We start from the raw sequence: 20,806 nt of genomic DNA on the forward strand, positions 1-20,806 counted from the left end.
GGGGGATAGAGGTAAAGAGAGAGGGGGATAGAGGTAAAGAGAGAGGGGAGGGGATAGAGGTAAAGAGAGAGGGGAGGGGGCTAGAGGTAAAGAGGGGAGGGGGATAGAGGTAAAGAGAGAGGGGAGGGGATAGAGGTAAAGAGAGAGGGGAGGGGGATAGAGGTAAAGAGAGAGGGGAGGGGATAGAGGTAAAGAGGGGAGGGGATAGAGGTAAAGAGAGAGGGGAGGGGATAGAGGTAAAGAGAGAGGGGAGGGGGATAGGTGTAAAGAGAGAGGGGATAGAGGTAAAGAGAGAGGGGAGGGGATAGAGGTAAAGAGAGAGGGGAGGGGGATAGAGGTAAAGAGAGAGGGGAGGGGGATAGAGGTAAAGAGAGAGGGGATAGAGGTAAAGAGAGAGGGGAGGGGATAGAGGTAAAGAGAGAGGGGAGGGGGATAGAGGTAAAGAGGGGAGGGGGATAGAGGTAAAGAGAGAGGGGAGGGGATAGAGGTAAAGAGAGAGGGGAGGGGATAGAGGTAAAGAGAGAGGGGAGGGGATAGAGGTAAAGAGAGAGGGGAGGGGATAGAGGTAAAGAGAGAGGGGAGGGGATAGAGGTAAAGAGAGAGGGGAGGGGATAGAGTTAAAGAGAGAGGGGAGGGGATAGAGGTAAAGAGAGAGGGGAGGGGGATAGAGGTAAAGAGGGGAGGGGGATAGAGGTAAAGAGAGAGGGGAGGGGATAGAGGTAAAGAGGGGAGGGGATAGAGGTAAAGAGAGAGGGGAGGGGATAGAGGTAAAGAGAGAGGGGAGGGGATAGAGGTAAAGAGAGAGGGGAGGGGATAGAGGTAAAGAGAGAGGGGAGGGGATAGAGGTAAAGAGAGAGGGGAGGGGATAGAGGTAAAGAGAGAGGGGAGGGGATAGAGGTAAAGAGAGAGGGGAGGGGATAGAGGCAAAGAGAGAGGGGAGGGGGATAGAGGTAAAGAGGGGAGGGGGATAGAGGTAAAGAGAGAGGGGAGGGGATAGAGGCAAAGAGAGAGGGGAGGGGGATAGAGGTAAAGAGAGAGGGAAGGGGATAGAGGTAAAGAGAGAGGGGAGGGGATAGAGGTAAAGAGAGAGGGGAGGGGATAGAGGTAAAGAGAGAGGGGAGGGGATAGAGGTAAAGAGAGAGGGGAGGGGCTAAAGGTAAAGAGGGAAAGTGAGAGAGATGGAGAGAATACAACACAGGGTATTAGACACTGGTAAAGAAATACAAGAAACCACTGTCAGTGGAGGGGAAAGTCTGCTGCTCTCAAGCGACAGACCCTCCTCTTCTCCTCTCCTCTTCCTTTCCTATCCCCTCATCTCCTTTCCTTCCCTATCCCCTCATCTCCTCTCCTTTTCTCTCATTTCCTTATTCACCATCAGTGAGAATGCTCTTCCAAGCTGATTGGAGCATGAAGCAGCCAATCAGAAGCCTGCCTCCCTGCTCTGTCATCAGCCCGTGATTGAGGAATGGTTGGCTCTCCTCTCCTACTCTCTGTTTGGAAGGGAGATAAAATGCCAGGTCTGGATCTAGACAGCAGCATCTGAGGATAACTGAACCTCTGCGTTGCTTTATTAAGATGATGGAAAAAAGGACAATTCTTTAAGCTAGAGGGGGAAACCATCTAATTCACCATCAAGGCTCAGGGAGGAGAACAATAAGAACAACTCCACCTGTTTCTCATTTCTGCTTTGGTGTTGTTGTTTTCTATCTAGAGGGAATGTAACCCCTGATAATCCATCTCTGGTGCTGGTGCTTCAAGCCATCCTTGCTATTTTTGTCAATTCGCAAGAGGTGCTTGTTGGAATATCAAACCTCCATGTATGATAATTTGTACCTACATGGATTGGAAGACTCGGAGGCGGTGAGTAAGGGGTTGTAGTGTAAGGGTAGACCATGTAAGCAGTGGTAACTGCCTGTACGGTGCTGTTATTCTCTCATTGTTTGCGTGTGTGAGAGAGAGCGAGAGAGAGAGAGAGAGATGCCTGTGTATTGACAGAACCACACAGTTGATGCTGGTTGAACATGCAAACACACATACAAAATGCACTTACACACACACACACCACACACACACACCACACACACACACACACACACACACACACACACACACACACACACACACACACACACACACACACACACACACACACACACACACACACACACACACACAGGGTTGGGGGAGGCTGGAGATTCAGCTTGTATATTATGCTCTGTTGAGTTGGAACAGAGTGGGTGGGTGAACCATGGAGAGAGGGAGGGGAGGGGAGGGGGAGAGGAGGAGGGGAGAGGGAGAGGGAGAGGAAGAGGGGAGGGGGAGAGGGGGGAGGGAGAGGAGGGATGGAGGGATGGATGGAGGGAATGGGGGATGAGAGAAGAGGGATGCATGTGTCTCTGTGTTACTGTCACCTTCTAACTGCACGGTTCTCTTGGTTCTCTGTAGGTTCTCTTGGTTCTCTGTAGGTTCTCTGTAGGTTCTCTTGGTTCTCTGTAGGTTCTCTTGGTTCTCTGTAGGTCCTCTTGGTTCTCTGTAGGTTCTCTTGGTTCTCTGTAGGTTCTCTTGGTTCTCTGTAGGTTCTCTTGGTTCTCTGTAGGTTCTCTTGGTTCTCTGTAGGTTCTCTTGGTTCTCTGTAGGTTCTCTTGGTTCTCTGTAGGTTCTCTGTATATTCTCTTGGTTCTCTGTAGGTTGTCTTGGTTCTCTGTAGGTTCTCTGCACAGTTCTCTGTAGCTTCTCTGTACGGTTCTCTGTGTGGCTTTGTGTGATGCCACTGAAGGAGAACAGGCAGAGGAACCATTCCTTCCTTCATTTCATATCATTGAACATCCACTGATCTGGACATACAGGGCTCTCTCTCGACCATCTACCAAGCCTGTGGATGACTGATTAGCCAGTAAATGTTGTAACTCTCGCTGTGTGTGTGTGTGTGTGTTTAGCCAGCAGAGCCCTAGCCTTCCCTTTAAGGTTGTGATTGCTTAATGTATCCTTCTGTAGCCCCTTGGAACAGAGAGCTGCAAACATTTTGTCTCATTTAAAAGGAAAGCGTCTCACCATTTTCCTTCTCTCGCTCTGTTGTTTTCTCCTCTCACTCTCTTTCTATCCGAGGGAAAAGTGTAGTAAAGACAACACACACATAGGAATGCAGACGATCAGAGAACCTTGCTGTCTAAAACACAGAGCAATGCCGCAGTCCTATCAGTGCATGGAGATAGTGTCTGTCGACCTACGCAGAGCTAAAATAGGTCTTCATAAACACAACCATTATCCTCCATTGCTATGGAGCAACCCAGCTTTACGTTGACGTGTGATGGGCATCAGTAAGAGTACCCCGTGTTGGGGCTTGGTGGGGAGTGTAGGGAGGGAACGGGGAGTATAGATTCACACTGAGCAGGGATCTAACAGGCCTTTTTACACTCTCACTCCATCTGTCTTCCTGTACACTGAAATGACACTCTTATTACACTGCTATTATATGGTCATGAACCTTTTCTATTCCTGTATGTTCTGCTTACGTGGGGCTCAAGATCCTCAAGATCTGTCCAAGTCTATTTGTTTACACATCTATTCTGTGAGAGGACGTCTTGTTGTTACTTCTCCAAAGCATCTGTGCTCCAGAATAGCTCCTATGTTCCTGTAGCCTGTTGTTATTAGTGCTTATCACAGGTCTGTCGGTGTCAGTGGCTGCCCTTTTCAGAAGTGAGACAATAGACGATACAGAGTGAATTGTTTTGAAGATGCAAAGAGATACCACACATTCTGGACTTTATCAGTGCATCTGCCAGCTTCGCTTTTCTCCCCAGAAAGGGTGGTAAAAACCGGACCCCTCTGCGTGGGCATCGGCTGTACTGCAATGTTGTGCCACCGGCCAGGGCCAGCCAGGGTCGGAGATGCCAATGTCATTTTTCATTTGGAGAGGAAACAGTTCCAGGATTTTGTTTGCTGGAGTGTGTTCAAGCCAAGCACTGCAGCTCCGTTCGGAAATGCGTCAAATATGGTGACACACTGGCTGATGGATGAATCAGACTTCCCCCCCTCACTCAGCAAGCTGTTAGAGCTGCTATAGGAGCAATCATCATACGGGGAAAACACATTTCCCAACACTTAAATTTCCATTTAAAGATGGAATCCGCAGTAGGGGAAACAGCGCCACTGACCGCCCCTCAAACGTTGTTATTGTTTTGTAGACGAAGCAGAGGTGGAAGTGCTGGGGGAGGTGGGGAGTGCTGAGGGCGGTGGGGAGTGCTGGGGGAGGTGGGGAGTGCTGAGGGAGGTGGGGAGTGCTGGGGGAGGTGGGGAGTGCTGGCGGAGGTGGGGAGTGCTGGCGGAGGTGGGGAGTGCTGAGGGAGGTGGAGAGTGCTGGGGGAGGTGGGGAGTGCTGGGGAGGTGGGGAGTGCTGGGGAGGTGGGGAGTGCTGGCGGAGGTGGGGAGTGCTGGCGGAGGTGGGGAGTGCTGGCGGAGGTGGGGAGTGCTGGGGGAGGTGGGGAGTGCTGGGGGAGGTGGGGAGTGCTGGGGAGGTGGGGAGGGCTGGCGGAGGTGCGAAGTCCGGCGGGAGGTGGGGAGTACTGGGGAGGTGGGGAGTGCTGGGGGAGGTGGGGAGTACTGGGGAGGTGGGGAGTGCTGGCGGAGGTGGGAGTGCTGGCGGAGGTGGGAGTGCTGGGGGAGGTGGGAGTGCTGGGGAGGTGGGGAGTACTGGGGAGGTGGGGAGTGCTGGCGGAGGTGCGAAGTGCTGGGGAGGTGGGGAGTGCTGGGGAGGTGGGGAGTGCTGGGGGAGGTGGGGAGTGCTGGGGGAGGTGGGGAGTGCTGGGGGAGGTGGGGAGTGCTGGGGGAGGTGGGGAGTACTGGGGAGGTGGGGAGTGCTGGGGGAGGTGGGGAGTACTGGGGAGGTGGGGAGTACTGGGGAGGTGGGGAGTGCTGGCGGAGGTGGGGAGTGCTGGGGGAGGTGGGAGTGCTGGGGAGGTGGGGAGTGCTGGCGGAGGTGCGAGTGCTGGGGAGGTGGGGAGTGCTGGGGGAGGTGGGGAGTGCTGGGGGAGGTGGGGAGTACTGGGGAGGTGGGGAGTGCTGGGGGAGGTGGGGAGTGCTGGGGGAGGTGGGGAGTACTGGGGAGGTGGGGAGTGCTGGGGGAGGTGGGGAGTGCTGGGGGAGGTGGGGAGTACTGGGGAGGTGCGAAGTGCTGGGGGAGGTGGGGAGTGCTGGGGGAGGTGGGGAGTACTGGGGAGGTGGGGAGTGCTGGGGGAGGTGGGGAGTACTGGGGAGGTGCGAAGTGCTGGGGGAGCGTCGCTCATCAATAATTTTTTGCAATACATATACTGGCATGCTGCTGTTCTGTCACGTCTGCAATGATATCCGAGGGGAAAAAACTGTGTTAGTTGTTTGCAGTAATTACTTTGTTATTGTAATATCGCAAACGGACGTGGCAGTTTCACCATTAAGGATTCTGGCTTTAAATAGATGGAGGTCTGTTCTTGTTTTAGGGGCAATGGATCGTTCATATCATCTGGCACTATGATAGTTAAGGTACCACAGTTAGCTGCTGTACCCAGTCCTCAGACTCTGTCTACACTGTGTCACCTGTCAAATGCTTTTAAGGTACCACAGTTAGCTGCTGTACCCAGTCCTCAGACACTGTCTACACTGTGTCACCTGTCAAATGCTTTGTCTTTGACCCATGTTAGTCTATCCACAAGAGATGAAGTACTTACTATGCAACATAAAGGGTATTGTAGCGTCTGCCAAAGACTTTTCGATGCAAACACTAACGAGCAACAGTTGTTCTGGAGCGCTAGTTTTTAGTCACTGATTAGTTGGACAAATCACAATATAGCAGGTGTGGGCATCATTAGAATTTACAAAGGGGAAGGGACATTTGGCCCATAGACTTGCAGATCAAAGGGGGTTGAGCTACTGCCCCGCTTCTGGTTGTAGTATCTTATCACATACATCTCATCCCAGAACTTAATCGAATTACGTACAATTTTAATAAATACGAGATTAGTAAATACTCTACCACAAAGTACCTACTGTATGATATTGGACCGATGTTAGTTAGTTTACTATGGCAATGACATCTTTACAAATAAAGGATCCAGGATATAAAGCCATCCAGGATATAAAGTGATCCAGGATATAAAGTGATCCAGGATATAAAGCTGATCCAGGATATAAAGCGATCCAGGATATAAAGCGATCCAGGATATAAAGTGATCCAGGATATAAAGTGATCCAGGATATAAAGTGATCCAGGATATAAAGTGATCCAGGATATAAAGGATCCAGGATATAAAGCGATCCAGGATATAAAGCGATCCAGGATATAAAGTGATCCAGGATATAAAGCGATCCAGGATATAAAGCGATCCAGGATATAAAGTGATCCAGGATATAAAGTGATCCAGGATATAAAGTGATCCAGGATATAAAGCGATCCAGGATATAAAGCGATCCAGGATATAAAGTGATCCAGGATATAAAGTGATCCAGGATATAAAGTGATCCAGGATGGAGTTACTGTATTGGTAGATAGACAGGGAGAGAGAGGGAGCATGAGTGGTTCTCTGAGAGCTTCAGACTGACTGGGATCAGATAGGAGCTGGCGCAGAGGACAGAGCACTCCCAGGCATCTCAGCAGATAAGTCATGAGTGTATCCTGATGAATTCAAGTCCAGCTTCCTTGACATAGATAACTGCCTCACTAGTGACCTAGTAGTGTGTCAGTGTTGGTAGTGGTGGGAGTGGTGGGAGGGGTGTGGCTGGTTCCTTTTTGTGTCACTACAGTCATTTTAGGAACGTTTTAAAGTGTGTCATCATGGCATGCCTCCGACGAGCGCTTCTCCCTTCCTTGTATGAAGAGGAGCCAACAGATATTGCCTTTGTTGTTCAATTCTTCAATGCCTTTGTTTTCTCTCCTGAGAAAATTCACAAAAGTAGTGTGAGTTTGGCTTCAAGAATACTTACATTGTAGCCGCAAGGTCAAAGTTCCCTCCTGTGGAACTGCTGACTGGTTTGCTTTGTCGATCAGTCAATGTCTGACATAGGGTTGACACACAGACTGGCAGGTCCCTCTTATGCAGGGGCCTAGATGGTTTCCAAGCAGAAAGACCGTTCATTGGTTTGAACTGACATTACACAGTGACAGTGTGGTGTATACTGTACATAATAACTGACATTACACAGTGACAGTGTGGTGTATACTGTACATAATAACTGACATTACACAGTGACAGTGTGGTGTATACTGTACATAATAACTGACATTACACAGTGACAGTGTGGTGTATACTGTACATAATAACTGACATTACACAGTGACAGTGTGGTGTATACTGTACATAATAACTGACATTACACAGTGACAGTGTGGTGTATACTGTACATAATAACTGACATTACACAGAGACAGTGTGGTGTATACTGTACATAATAAAGGTGTGGTGGTCTCATTTGGATTTCTTTACTGTCCCGTATTTATGGATTTATTACGTAATGATGTAGTAAATAACAGTTATTTGTATTAATGGAAAATCTTACCCTGGAAGCATTAATCCTTACATAACTGCCTCACTGTCACGACTTCTGCCGAAGTCGGTCCCTCTCCTTGTTCGGGCGGCGTTCGGCAGTCGACGTCACCGGCCTTCTAGCCATCGCCGATCCACTTTTCATTTTCCATTTGTTTTGTCTTTGTTTTACACACCTGGTTTCAAGAGGAGAGGTGGAGGTTAGGTTGAGAGCGGATAGGCCAGGCGGAGGTTAAGAATGGATAGTTGGAGCTTAGGTTGAGAGCAGAGAGGAGAGGTGGAGGCTAGGTTAAGAGTGGAGAGGTGGAGGTTAGGTTACGATTGGATAGGAGAGGTGGAGGTTAGGTTAAGAGTGGAGAGGTGGAGGTTAGGTTGAGAGTAGATAGGAGAGTGGGAGTTTAAGAGTGGGGGGGAGAGGTGGAGCTTAGGTTAAGATCAGAGAGGAGAGGTGGAGTTTAGGTTGAGAGGAGAGAGGAGAGGTGGAGGTTAGGTTGAGAGCAGAGAGGAGAGGTGGAGGTTAGGTTAAGATCAGAGAGGAGAGGTAGAGTTTAGGTTGAGAGGAGAGAGGAGAGGTGGAGGTTAGGTTGAGAGGTGGAGGTTAAGTTGAGAGTGGAGATGAGAGGTGGTTAGGTTGAGAACAGAGAGGAGAGGTGGAGACTAGGTTGAGAGCAGAGAGGAGAGGTGAAGGTTAGGTTTAGAAAGGAGATGTGGAGGTTAGGTGGAGAGCGAGGGGAGGGGGAGGTGAGGTGGAGGGGAGGTTAGGTTGGGCGGGGGGAGAGGAGGGTGGAGAGGTGGAGGTTAGGTTGAGAGCGGAGAGGAGAGTTGGTTAGGTTGAGAACAGAGAGGAGAGTTGGCGGTTACATTAATAGTGGACTGGTAAAGGTTAGGTTGAGAGCGGAGAGGAGAGGTGGAGGTTAGGTTAAGAGTTTAGAGGTGGAGGTGGAGGTAAGGTTGAGGGTGGAGAGGAGACAGGGTTAGGTTGAGAACAGAGAGGAGAGGTGGAGGTTAGGTTAAGTGTTTAGAGGTGGAGGTTAGGTTGAGAGCGGAGAGGAGAGGTGGATAGGTTGAGAACAGAGAGGAGAGGTGGAGGTTAGGTTGAGAGCAAAGAGGAGAGGTGGAGGTTAGGTTAAGAGTGGACAGGTGGAGGTTAGGTTGCGAGCAGAGAGGATATGTGGAAGTTAGGGTGAGAGCGGAATGGAGAGGAGAGGGGGAGGTTAGGTTAAGAGTGGAGATGTGGAGGATAGGTTGACAGCGGATAGGAGAGGTGGAGGTTAGGTTGAGCGCAGGTAGGAGAGGGGGAGGTTAGGTTGAGAGCGGAGAGGAGAGGTGAAGGTTAGGTTGAGAGCAGAGAGGAGAGGTGGAGGTTAGGTTGGGAGCAGAATGGAGAGGTGGAGGTTAGGTTGAGAGCGGAGAGGAGAGGTGGGGGTTAGGTTAAGGGGTGGAGGTTAAGTTGAGAGTGGCGAGGAGAGGTGGTTAGGTTGAGAACAGAGAGGAGAGGTGGAGGCTAGGTTGAGAGCAGAGAGGAGAGGTGAAGGTTAGGTTGAGAAAGGAGATGTGGAGGTTAGGTTAAGAGTTTAGAGGTGGAGGTTAGGTTGAGAGCGGAGAGGAGAGGTGGTTAGGTTGAGAACAGAGAGGAGAGGTGGCGGTTACATTAAGAGTGGACTGGTAAAGGTTAGGTTGACAGCGGAGAGGAGAGGTGGAGGTTAGGTTGAGTTTAGAGGTGGAGGTTAGGTTGAGAGCGGAGAGGAGAGGTGGTTAGGTTGAGAGCCGAGAGGAGAGGTGGAGGTTCGGTTGAGAGCAGAGAGGAGAGGTGGAGGTTAGGTTAAGAGTGGACAGGTGGAGGTTAGGTTGAGAGCAGAGAGAAGAGATGGAGGTTAAGAGTGGACAGGTGGAGGTTAGGTTGAGAGCAGAGAGGAGATGTGGAGGTTAGGGTGAGAGCGGAGTGGAGAGGAGAGGTGGAGGTTAGGTTGAGAGCAGAGAAGAGAGGTGGAGGTTAGGTTTAGAGTGGAGAGGTGGAGGATAGGTTGAGAGCGGATAGGAGAGGTGGAGGTTAGGTTGAGCGCAGAGAGGAGAGGTGGAGGTTAGGTTGAGAGTGGATACGACAGGCGGAGTTTAGGAGTGGATAGTTCGATCTTAGGTTGAGTGCAGAGAGTAGAGGTTAGATTAAGAGCAGAGAGGAGGAGGTTAAGTTAAGATTGGATAGGAGAGGTGGAGGTTAGGTTAAGAGTGGAGAGGAGAGGAGGGAGGGGAGAGGAGAGGTGGAGGTTAGGTTGAGAGCAGAGAGGAGAGGTGGAGGTTAGGTTGAGATTAGATAGGAGAGTGGGAGTTTAAGAGTGGAGGGGAGAGGTGGAGCTTAGGTTAAGATCAGAGAGGAGAGGTGGAGGTTAGGTTGAGAGCAGAGAGGAGAGATAGAGGTTATGTTGAGAGCAGAGAGGAGAGGTGGAGGTTAGGTTGAGATTAGATAGGAGAGTGGGAGTTTAAGAGTGGAGGGGAGAGGTGGAGCTTAGGTTAAGATCAGAGAGGAGAGGTGGAGGTTAGGTTGAGAGCAGAGAGGAGAGATAGAGGTTATGTTGAGAGCAGAGAGGAGAGGTGGAGGTTAGGTTGAGAGCAGAGAGGAGAGATAGAGGTTATGTTGAGAGTAGAGAGGAGAGGTAGAGGTTAGGTCGAGAGCAGGGAAGAGAGATAGAGGTTAGGTTAAGAGTGGACAGGTGGAGGTTAGGTTGAGAGCAGAGAGAAGAGATGGAGGTTAGGGTGAGAGCGGAGTGGAGTGGAGAGGTGGAGGTTAGGTTGAGAGCAGGGAGGAGAGGTGGAGGTTAGGTTGAGAGGAGAGGTGGAGGTTAGGTTGAGAGCAGGGAGGAGAGGTGGAGGTTAGGGTTAGAGCGGAGTGGAGTGGAGATGTGGAGGTTAGGTTGAGAGCAGAGAGAAGAGATGGAGGTTAGGTTGAGAGCGGAGTGGAGTGGAGAGGTGGAGGTTAGGTTGAGAGTGGAGAGGTGGAGGATAGGTTGAGAGCGGATAGGTGAGGTGGAGGTTAGGTTGAGCGCAGAGTGGAGAGGTGGAGGTTAGGTTGAGAGCGGAGAGGAGAGGTGGAGGTTAGGTTGAGAGCAGAGAGGAGAGGTGGAGGTTAGGGTGAGAGCGGAGTGGAGTGGAGAGGTGGAGGTTAGGTTGAGAGCAGGGAGGAGAGGTGGAGGTTAGGTTGAGAGCAGGGAGGAGAGGTGGAGGTTAGGGTTAGAGCGGAGTGGAGTGGAGAGGTGGAGGTTAGGTTGAGAGCAGAGAGAAGAGATGGAGGTTAGGTTGAGAGCGGAGTGGAGTGGAGAGGTGGAGGTTAGGTTGAGAGCAGGGAGGAGAGGTGGAGGTTAGGTTGAGAGCAGGGAGGAGAGGTGGAGGTTAGGTTGAGAGCAGGGAAGAGAGGTGGAGGTTAGGGTGAGAGCGGATTGGAGTGGAGAGGTGGAGGTTAGGTTGAGAGCAGGGAGGAGAGGTGGAGGTTAGGTTTAGAGGAGAGGTGGAGGTTAGGTTGAGAGCAGGGAGGAGAGGTGGAGGTTAGGTTGAGAGCAGGGAGGAGAGGTGGAGGTTAGGTTAAGAGCAGAGAGGAGAGGTGGAGGTTAGGGTGAGAGCGGAGTGGAGTGGAGAGGTGGAGGTTAGGTTGAGAGCAGGGAGGAGAGGTGGAGGTTAGGTTGAGAGGAGAGGTGGAGGTTAGGTTGAGAGCAGGGAGGAGAGGTGGAGGTTAGGGTGAGAGCGGAGTGGAGTGGAGAGGTGGAGGTTAGGTTGAGAGCAGAGAGAAGAGATGGAGGTTAGGTTGAGAGCGGAGTGGAGTGGAGAGGTGGAGGTTAGGTTGAGAGCAGGGAGGAGAGGTGGAGGTTAGGTTGAGAGCAGGGAAGAGAGGTGGAGGTTAGGTTGAGAGCAGAGAGGAGAGATGGAGGTTAGGTTGAGAGCAGGGAAGAGAGGTGGAGGATAGGTTGAGAGGAGAGGTGGAGGTTCGGTTGAGAGCAGGGAGGAGAGGTAGAGGTTAGGTAAGAGTGGACAGGTGGAGGTTAGGTTGAGAGCAGAGAGAAGAGATGGAGGTTAGGGTGAGAGCGGAGTGGAGTGGAGAGGTGGAGGTTAGGTTAAGAGTGGAGAGGTGGAGGTTAGGTTGAGCGCAGAGTGGAGAGGTGGAGGTTAGGTTTAGAGGAGAGGTGGAGGTTAGGTTGAGAGCAGGGAGGAGAGGTGGAGGTTAGGTTGAGAGCAGGGAGGAGAGGTGGAGGTTAGGTTGAGAGCAGAGAGGAGAGGTGGAGGTTAGGGTGAGAGCGGAGTGGAGTGGAGAGGTGGAGGTTAGGTTGAGAGCAGGGAGGAGAGGTGGAGGTTAGGTTGAGAGGAGAGGTGGAGGTTAGGTTGAGAGCAGGGAGGAGAGGTGGAGGTTAGGGTGAGAGCGGAGTGGAGTGGAGAGGTGGAGGTTAGGTTGAGAGCAGAGAGAAGAGATGGAGGTTAGGTTGAGAGCGGAGTGGAGTGGAGAGGTGGAGGTTAGGTTGAGAGCAGGGAGGAGAGGTGGAGGTTAGGTTGAGAGCAGGGAAGAGAGGTGGAGGTTAGGTTGAGAGCAGAGAGGAGAGATGGAGGTTAGGTTGAGAGCAGGGAAGAGAGGTGGAGGATAGGTTGAGAGGAGAGGTGGAGGTTCGGTTGAGAGCAGGGAGGTGGTAGAGGTTAGGTTAAGAGTGGACAGGTGGAGGTTAGGTTGAGAGCAGAGAGAAGAGATGGAGGTTAGGGTGAGAGCGGAGTGGAGTGGAGAGGTGGAGGTTAGGTTAAGAGTGGAGAGGTGGAGGTTAGGTTGAGCGCAGAGTGGAGAGGTGGAGGTTAGGTTCAGAGCGGAGAGGAGAGGTGGAGGTTAGGTTGAGAGCGGATAGGACAGGCGGAGGTTAAGAGTGGATAGTTGGAGCTTAGGTTGAGAGCAGAGAGGAGAGGTGGAGGTTAGGTTAAGAGCGGAGAGGTGGAGGTTAGGTTAAGATTGGATAGGAGAGGTGGAGGTTAGGTTGAGAGCAGAGAGGAGAGGTGGAGGTTAGGTTGAGAGCAGGGAGGAGAGGTGGAGGTTAGGTTGAGAGCAGAGAGGAGAGGTGGAGGTTAGGTTGAGAGCAGGGAGGAGAGGTGGAGGTTAGGTTGAGAGCAGAGAGGAGAGGTGGAGGTTAGGTTGAGAGCAGAGAGGAGAGATGGAGGTTAGGTTGAGAGGAGAGGTGGAGGTTAGGTTGAGAGCAGGGAGGAGAGGTGGAGGTTAGGTTGAGAGCAGGGAGGAGAGGTGGAGGTTAGGTTGAGAGCAGGGAAGAGAGGTGGAGGTTAGGTTGAGAGCAGAGAGGAGAGATGAGGTTAGGTTGAGAGCAGGGAAGAGAGGTGGAGGATAGGTTGAGAGGAGAGGTGGAGGTTAGGTTGAGGGCAGGGAGGAGAGGTGGAGGTTAGGTTGAGAGCAGGGAAGAGAGATGGAGGTTAGGTTGAGAGCAGAGAGGAGAGGTGGAGGTTAGGTTGAGAGCAGAGAGGAGAGGTGGAGGTTAGGTTGAGAGCAGAGAGGAGAGGTGGAGGTTAGGTTGAGATCAGGAAGGAGAGGTATATCATGTCACAGTATATATCTGCAGAACCCTCCATGTCTCCAAATGTCCCTGTGTTGTTAGGTATTCATTGTTTCTCCTATAGTCAATGGAGCTCCATAGTCCACACTGTCCACACAGGAGAGGGGGATGGTGCTGTTCTTCACAGGTTGTAGCATGGGCAAATGATACAGACACTGAATAATTTGGTGAGCGAATGGAAGAGAAGGTGGTGGTCGTGGTTGATATACGCAGTGCCTAAGATCGTTTGTCAGAGAGAGAGAGAATATGCATTTCAGCAGTAGTAGCAGCAGGAGCAGTAGTGGAGATGATAGTGCCCCTCTTCTCTCTCGTCACTCAGCCTGCTGCCCTTATGTAATGTGGTCACATGACTGACTGGGGTCAAAGGGCAGGGGGTGACAAGTGGCTGATGGTGATGCTATGGGGCCTGTGAGTCTTACAGTCCAGTACAGTAGCCTACAATGTGATAGGCCAAGTGGACAGACAGCCAGTGTTAATCAGTAGTTGTCTGCACAGTGTCTGCACAGTGTCTGCACAGATTAAATCCTGCCTAGGGCATAATAACTAACTTATTTCATTGCATAATGAAAGTAACTTATTACGTGTCATTATGATAGTGCTTGTCTAGAGGTAGGATGTGTGCCTTGTCTTCTCCTTAGCAACATCACACGTCACAGTAGACACATCGTGACCCAGAACTTCGTTATATCAGTTGTCTTTGTGACTGCACACTGCGCTGTAGATGTGATCATCGTCACCGCTGATGCCTTGCAGCACCTTCGTCAGGAGGCCTGAAATATGAGTCCCCTCGACTGCCTCAGAATCATCCACCCTCTCACAGCAGGCATGTGCTGTGTGCTGGCACTTGGGGCTTCGCTGTGCTGCTTTTAATCTCTCTCTTTCTGTCTTTCTCTCTCTGTCCCTCTTTATCTGTCTGTCTCTATCTCTCAATTCAATTCAAGGCGATTTATTGGCATGGGAAACATATTGCCAAAGCAAGTGAAGTAGATAATAAACAAAAGTGAAATAAACAATAACAATTAACAGTAAACATTAAACTCACAGAAGTTCCAAAAGAATAAAGACATGTCAAATGTCATATTATGTCTATATACAGTGTTGTAACGATGTGCAACTAGTTAACCTTTCTAGGGTAGGTGGGACGAAATCGTGGCGCGATTTTCAAATACCTTAGAAATGCTATTACTTCAATTTCTCAAACATATGACTATTTTACACCATTTTAAAGACAAGACTCTCGTTAATCTAACCACACTGTCCGATTTCAAAAAGGCTTTACAACGAAAGCAAAACATTAGATTATGTCAGCAGAGTACCCAGCCAGAAATAATCAGACACCCATTTTTCAAGCTAGCATATAATGTCACAAAAACCCAGAAGACAGCTAAATGCAGCACTAACCTTTGATGATCTTCATCAGATGACACACCTAGGACATTATGTTATACAATACATGGATGTTTTGTTCAATCAAGTTCATATTTATATCAAAAACCAGCTTTTTACATTAGCATGTGACGTTCAGAACTAGCATACCCCCCGCAAACCTCCGGTGAATTTACTAAATTACTCACGATAAACGTTCACAAAAAAACATAACAATTATTTTAAGAATTATAGATACAGAACTCCTTTGTGCAATCGAGGTGTCCGATTTCAAAATAGCTTTTCGGTGAAAGCACATTTTGCAATATTCTGAGTACATAGCCCAGCCATCACGGCTAGCTATTTAGACACCCACCAAGTTTAGCCCTGACCAAACTCCGATTACCTTTGGTGTTCTTCGTCAGAATGCACCCCCAGGACTGTTACTTCAATAACAAATGTTGGTTTGGGCCAAAATAATCCATAGTTATATCCAAATAGCGGCGTTTTGTTTGCGCGTTCAAGACACTATCCGAAAGGGTAAATAAGGGTTACGCGCACGACGCATTTCGTGACAAAAAATGTCTAAATATTCCATTACCGTACTTCGAAGCATGTCAACCGCTGTTTAAAATCAATTTTTATGCCATTTTTCTCGTAAAAAAAGCGATAATATTCCGACTGGGAATCTGTGTTTAGGTTCAGAGACGAACGAAAATAAAAACATGGGGTCGACTCGTGCACGCGCCTAAGCCCATTGTCCTCTGATAGAGCACTTGCCAAAAGCGCTAATGTGTTTCAGCCTGGGGCTGGAATTACATCATTCAGCTTTTTCCCGCCTTCTGAGAGCCTATGGGAGCCGTAGGAAGTGTCACGTTACAGCAAAGATCCTCAGTCTTCAATAAACAGAGTCAAGAAGCTCAAGGAATGGTCAGACAGGCCACTTCCTGTAAGGAATCTTCTCAGGTTTTTGCCTGCCATATGAGTTCTGTTATACTCACAGACACCATTCAAACAATTTTAGAAACTTTAGGGTGTTTTCTATCCAAAGCCAATAATTATATGCATATTCTAGTTACTGGGCAGGAGTAGTAACCAGATTAAATCGGGTACGTTTTTTATCCGGCCGTGCAAATACTGCCCCCTATCCCCAACAGGTTAACAAACTATAGTTTTGGCAAGTCGGTTAGGACATCTATTTTGTGCACGACTGTAAGGGTGTTTAACTGGCAGCAGAGAAGTCAGACGAAGGAGAGAAATAACTGTGTTTCCAACGGCTCAGTTTATATACAAAAAACCCACCGGAAAACATAATAAAAATCAATGGGTAACATAACCCGACGCACACCAGTACAAACGTACACAAACACTTACAATCAACAATCTCCGACAAGGACATGAGGGGAAACAGAGGGTTAAATACACAACATGTAATTGATGGGATTGGAACCAGGTGTGATGGAAGACAAGACAAAACCAATGGAAAATGAAAAATGGATCAGCGATAGCTAGAAGGTCAGTGACGTCGACCTTTGAACACCGCCCGAGCAAGGAGGGGGAACAACTTCGGCAGAAGTCGTGACAACGACACAAGTCATTTTTCCAAAAATTGTTTACAGACAGATTATTTCACTTATAATTCACTCATTCAAAAATGGATCAGCGATGGCTAGAAGGTCGGTGACGTCGACCGCGAACACCGCCCGAGCAAGGAGAGGGAACAACTTCGGCAGAAGTCGTGACAACGACACAAGTCATTTTTCCAGAAATTGTTTACAGACAGATTATTTCACTTATAATTCACTGTATCACAATTCCAGTGGGTCAGAAGTTTACATACACTAAATTGACTGTGCCTTTAAACAGCTTGGAAAATTCCAGAAAATGACGTCATGGCTTTAGAAGCTTCTGATAGGCTGATTGACATAATTTGTGTAAAAGTCGTCGTATATAGTGGACCAAGGCGCAGCGGGTTGAGTGCTCATTTTAACTTTTATTTAGAACACTTAACAAAACAAGAAAACGTACGTACGAACGAACAGTATTGCAGGCTAACACAGCAGTGCAACAACAACTTCCCACAAGGAACAGGTGAAAACAGGGCTACCTAAGTATGACTCTCAATCAGCAACAACGATGTACAGCTGTTCCTGATTGAGAGCCATACCAGGCCAACACAAAGAAATACACAACATAGATAGAGCATAGAAATACACAACATAGAACATAACCAATACTCTAAACAAACACCCCTCTACACAAACACATCTATCAACAAACCTCGAACCACATAAAACAAATACCCCCCTGCCACGTCCTGACCAAACTACAATAACAAATAACCCCTTTACTGGTCAGGATGTGACATTGAGTGTGAGGTTATTTTCCTGACACAACACTCCGAGGGCCCTCACCTCCTCCCTTTAGGCCGTCTCGTCGTTGTTGGTAATCAAGCCTACCACTGTAGTGTCATCTGAGCCGTTGAATTGTGACTCTACTTTGTCTCTATACTGACACTTAGCTTGTATGATTGCCTTGTGGAGAGAATCGCTACACTGTTTGTGTTCGGGCATGTTTCCGGCCGCCTTGCCCTGATTAAAAGCAGTGGTTCGCGCTTTCAGTTTTGCGCGAATGCTGCCATCAATTCACGGCTTCTGGTTGGGGAAGGTTTTGGAGGGGCCATCACAAAGCCCTGACCTCAATCCTATAGAAGATTTGTGGGCAGAACTGAAAAAGCGTGTGCGAGCAAGGAGGCCTACAAACCTGACTCAGTTACACCAGCTCTGTCAGGAGGAATGGGCCAAAATTCACCCAACTTATTGTGGGAAGCTTGTGGAAGGCTACCCGAAACATTTGACCCAAGTTAAACAATTTAAAGGCAATGCTACCAAATACTAATTGAGTGTATGTAAACTTCTGACCCACTGGGAATGTGATGAAAGAAATAAAAGCTGAAATAAATAATTCTCTCTACTATTATTCTGACATTTCACATTCTTAAAATAAAGGGGTGACCTAAGACAGGGAATTTTTACTAGGATTAAATGTCAGGAATTGTGAAAAACGGAGTTTAAATGTATTTGGCTAAGGTGTATGTAAACTTCCGACTTCAACTGTATATATGTTGAAGAGGGTAGGGCTGCATTCCTGTCTCACCCCACCTGTCTCTCCCTCTCTTCCCCCTCTTTCAATATCCCCCTCTTTGCCTTTCTCCCTCTTTCCCCCCTTCTCTTTCTGTCCCTCTCCCACTTTCTTTTCAGCCCCTACTTTCTATTTATGTACAGTCTGTCCCTATGGCTTCCTCTATCTCCTCTTCACACTTTCTCCTTCTGTCTTTTCCGCTCTGACTGAGCGAGTGGGTGTTGTACCGGGGCACTCTCCCACCAGCCATTGACTCGTTAATAAGAGAAAGGGTTGTGTGTGGTATCGGGGGCAGCTCTTCTGATCGTAATGACATTAGACTGGCTCTGCCTGAGGCTGGGTGGGGGACCCAGGGAGACCGGGACAATCTCTCTTTCTCCCCCCTCTCTCTCTCTCTCTCCCTCCCTCTCTCGCTCTCTCTTTCTCTCTCTCTCTCCCTCCCCCCTCTCTGCCCCACTCTCTCTCTGTCTCTCCTATTGTCTCATTCTAATCAGACCTGTGCTCTTCTGAGAAAGGACTATTGAATACATTAGCAATAGACTACTTTGATCCAGGAATCAAAAGATCCCACACAAAAGGAACAATCCCCTTGAAGGTTGATTAACCTTGTTGCACCGGGCCTAAAAAGACAACAGACATTGACCAAGCTTTCTTTGAACCTTTTAGATAAATGAATCCCACTGCTGCTTCCAGTGAATCTAGTAGAAGTTGTAATGACCAACCACACTATACTAGACATCATGGTGGTTTAACAGGTCATCTACCATGTCACTCACTCACAGGTTCTAACGCTAGTCCACTCTGCTCCCTTCAACCTGAGATGTATTGATGTAGAAATGGAGCTGTCTTGTGTGATCCCAGCAGTCCTTGTCTCTCTAATTCTGTTCTCTCTCTCTCTCTCTCTCTCTCTCTCTCTCTCTCTCTCTCTTCTCTCTCTCTCTCTCTCTCTCTCTCTCTCTCTCTCTCTCTCTCTCTCTCTCTCTCTCTCTCTCTCTCTCTCTCTCTCTCTCTCTCTCTTTCTCTCTCTCTCTATCTATCTCTCTCTCTCTCTCTCTTTCTATCTATCTCGCTCTCTCTCTCTCTCTCTCTCTCTCTCTCTCTTCTCTCTCTCTCTCTCTCTCTCTCTCTCTCTCTCTCTCTTTCTCTCTCTCTCTTCTCTCTTTCTATCTATCTCTCTCTCTCTCTCTCTCTCTCTCTCTCTCTCTCTCTCTCTCTCTCTCTCTCTCTCTCTCTCTCTCTCTCTCTCTCTCTCTCTCTCTCTCTCTCTCTCTCTCTCTCTCTCTCTCTCTCTCTCTCTCTCTCTCTCTCTCTCTCTCTCTCTCTATTTCAATTCAATTTCAATTTAAGGGGCTTTATTGGCATGGGAAACATATGTTTACTTGCCAAAGCAAGTAGATAAATAGATAATAAACAAAAGTGAAATAAACAATACAATTTTTAAACATTACACTCACAAAAGTTCCAAAATAATTTAAAATATCATATTATGTCTATATACAGTGTTGTAATGATGTGCAAATAGTTAAAGTGCAAAAGGGAAAATAAATAAATGTAAATATAGGTTGTATTTACAATGGTGTTTGTTCTTCACTGGTTGCCCTTTTCTTGTGGCAACAGGTCACAAATCTTACTGCTGTGATGGCACACTGTGGTATTTCAAAATTTGATTTGTTTTTGAATTCTTTGTGGGTCTGTGTAATCTGAGGGAAATGTGGCTCTCTTTTTCTATCTATCTCTCTCTCTTTCTCTTTCTGTCTGTCTCTTTATCTCTCTCTGTCTCTCTGTCTGTCTCTCTTTCTCTCTCTCTTTGTCTCTCTCTTTCTCTCTCTCTCTCTCTCTGTCTCTCTCTCCTTCGCTCTCTCTCTCTCTGCCTTTCACTCTCTTTCTGTCTCTTTCTCTCTCTCTCTCTGTCTCTCTTTATCTCTCTCTCTTTGTCTCTCTCTCTCTCTCTCTGTCTCTCTGTCTGTCTCTCTTTCTCTCTCTCTTTGTCTCGCTCTCTCTCTCTGTCTCTCTCTCTCCTTCGCTCTCTCTCTCTCTCTCTGCCTTTCACTCTCTTTCTGTCTCTTTCTCTCTCTCTCTCTGTCTGTCTCTCTTTCTCTCTCTGTATTTTTTTTCTCTTTGTCTGTCTCCTTCTCTCTTTCTCTGTTTGTGTCTATCTCACTGTTCTGTTCCTCCTCATGCAGTATTGATCCAGCCAGTCTCTCTTTATTCCCACTCTCTCTCCACTTAATGTGGTTTCCAATGTGATCACTTCAACTAAGATCGGCTGGGCTGCTCACCGCTCGCCAGCTATGGGCATCAAAAACATTCCTATATTTGTGAGTTGTGTCTCCCGGCTCACCAGCTTTAATCAGGGTCCCTGTGATCCCGCTTGGAGAGGCATATTCCCACCCACTCAACGTACGGACGCCACCTCTGAACCACCTGGCTGCAGGCCTATCACTGCCACCTTCACTAAGAGCTCAGTACATTCTGACAATATTAGGACATGGGCTCCCGAGTGGCGCAGCGGTCTAAGGGACTGCATCTCAGTGCAAGAGGTGTCACTACAGACCCTGGTTTAATTCCAGGCTGTATCACAACCGGCCGTGATTGGGAGGCCCATAGGGCGGCGCAAAATTGGCCCAGCGTCGTCCGTCCGGGTTAGGGTTTGGCCGGGGTAGGCCATCGTTGTAAATAAGAATTTGTTTTGAACTGACTTGCCTAGTTAAATGAAGGTTAAATAAACAAATAAAATACTGTAGGGTAACCATGTAGCCTTTTATCTGTTCAAGATTACAGCTTTTATAGTGATGACACAGCTCACAAACTGACCTGTGTAAGCATGGTAAACATTCCTCACTGACCTGTGTAAGCATGGTAAACATTCCTCACTGACCTGTGTAAGCATGGTAAACATTCCTCACTGACCTGTGTAAGCATGGTAAACATTCCTCACTGACCTGTGTAAGCATGGTAAACATTCCTCACTGACCTGTGTAAGCATGGTAAACATTCCTCACTGACCTGTGTAAGCATGGTAAACATTCCTCACTGACCTGTGTAAGCATGGTAAACATTCCTCACTGACCTGTGTAAGCAGGGTAAACATTCCTCACTGACCTGTGTAAGCATGGTAAACATGCCTCACTGACCTGTGTAAGCATGGTACAACATGCCTCACTGACCTGTCTAAGCATGGTAACCCTTCCTCACTGACCGGTGTCA

General features: G+C 48.5%; 1 protein-coding gene across 1 annotated transcript in view; it reads left to right on the forward strand.

The window, feature by feature from the left end:
• The first annotated feature begins 1,465 nt into the window (after positions 1-1,465).
• Positions 1,466-20,806, forward strand: part of LOC106582346 (voltage-dependent L-type calcium channel subunit beta-4) — a 52,025-nt gene continuing 32,684 nt past the window's right edge. Inside the window, exon 1 of the mRNA XM_014165366.3 lies at positions 1,466-1,860. Within this exon, the coding sequence (XP_014020841.3) occupies positions 1,816-1,860 (45 nt within the window). The 5' untranslated portion in view covers positions 1,466-1,815. The remainder of the gene's footprint in view (positions 1,861-20,806) is intronic.

The sequence above is a fragment of the Salmo salar genome, chromosome 21 (assembly GCF_965601325.2).
Source record: "Salmo salar chromosome 21, fSalSal1, whole genome shotgun sequence".
Taxonomy (NCBI): Eukaryota; Metazoa; Chordata; class Actinopteri; order Salmoniformes; family Salmonidae; genus Salmo; species Salmo salar.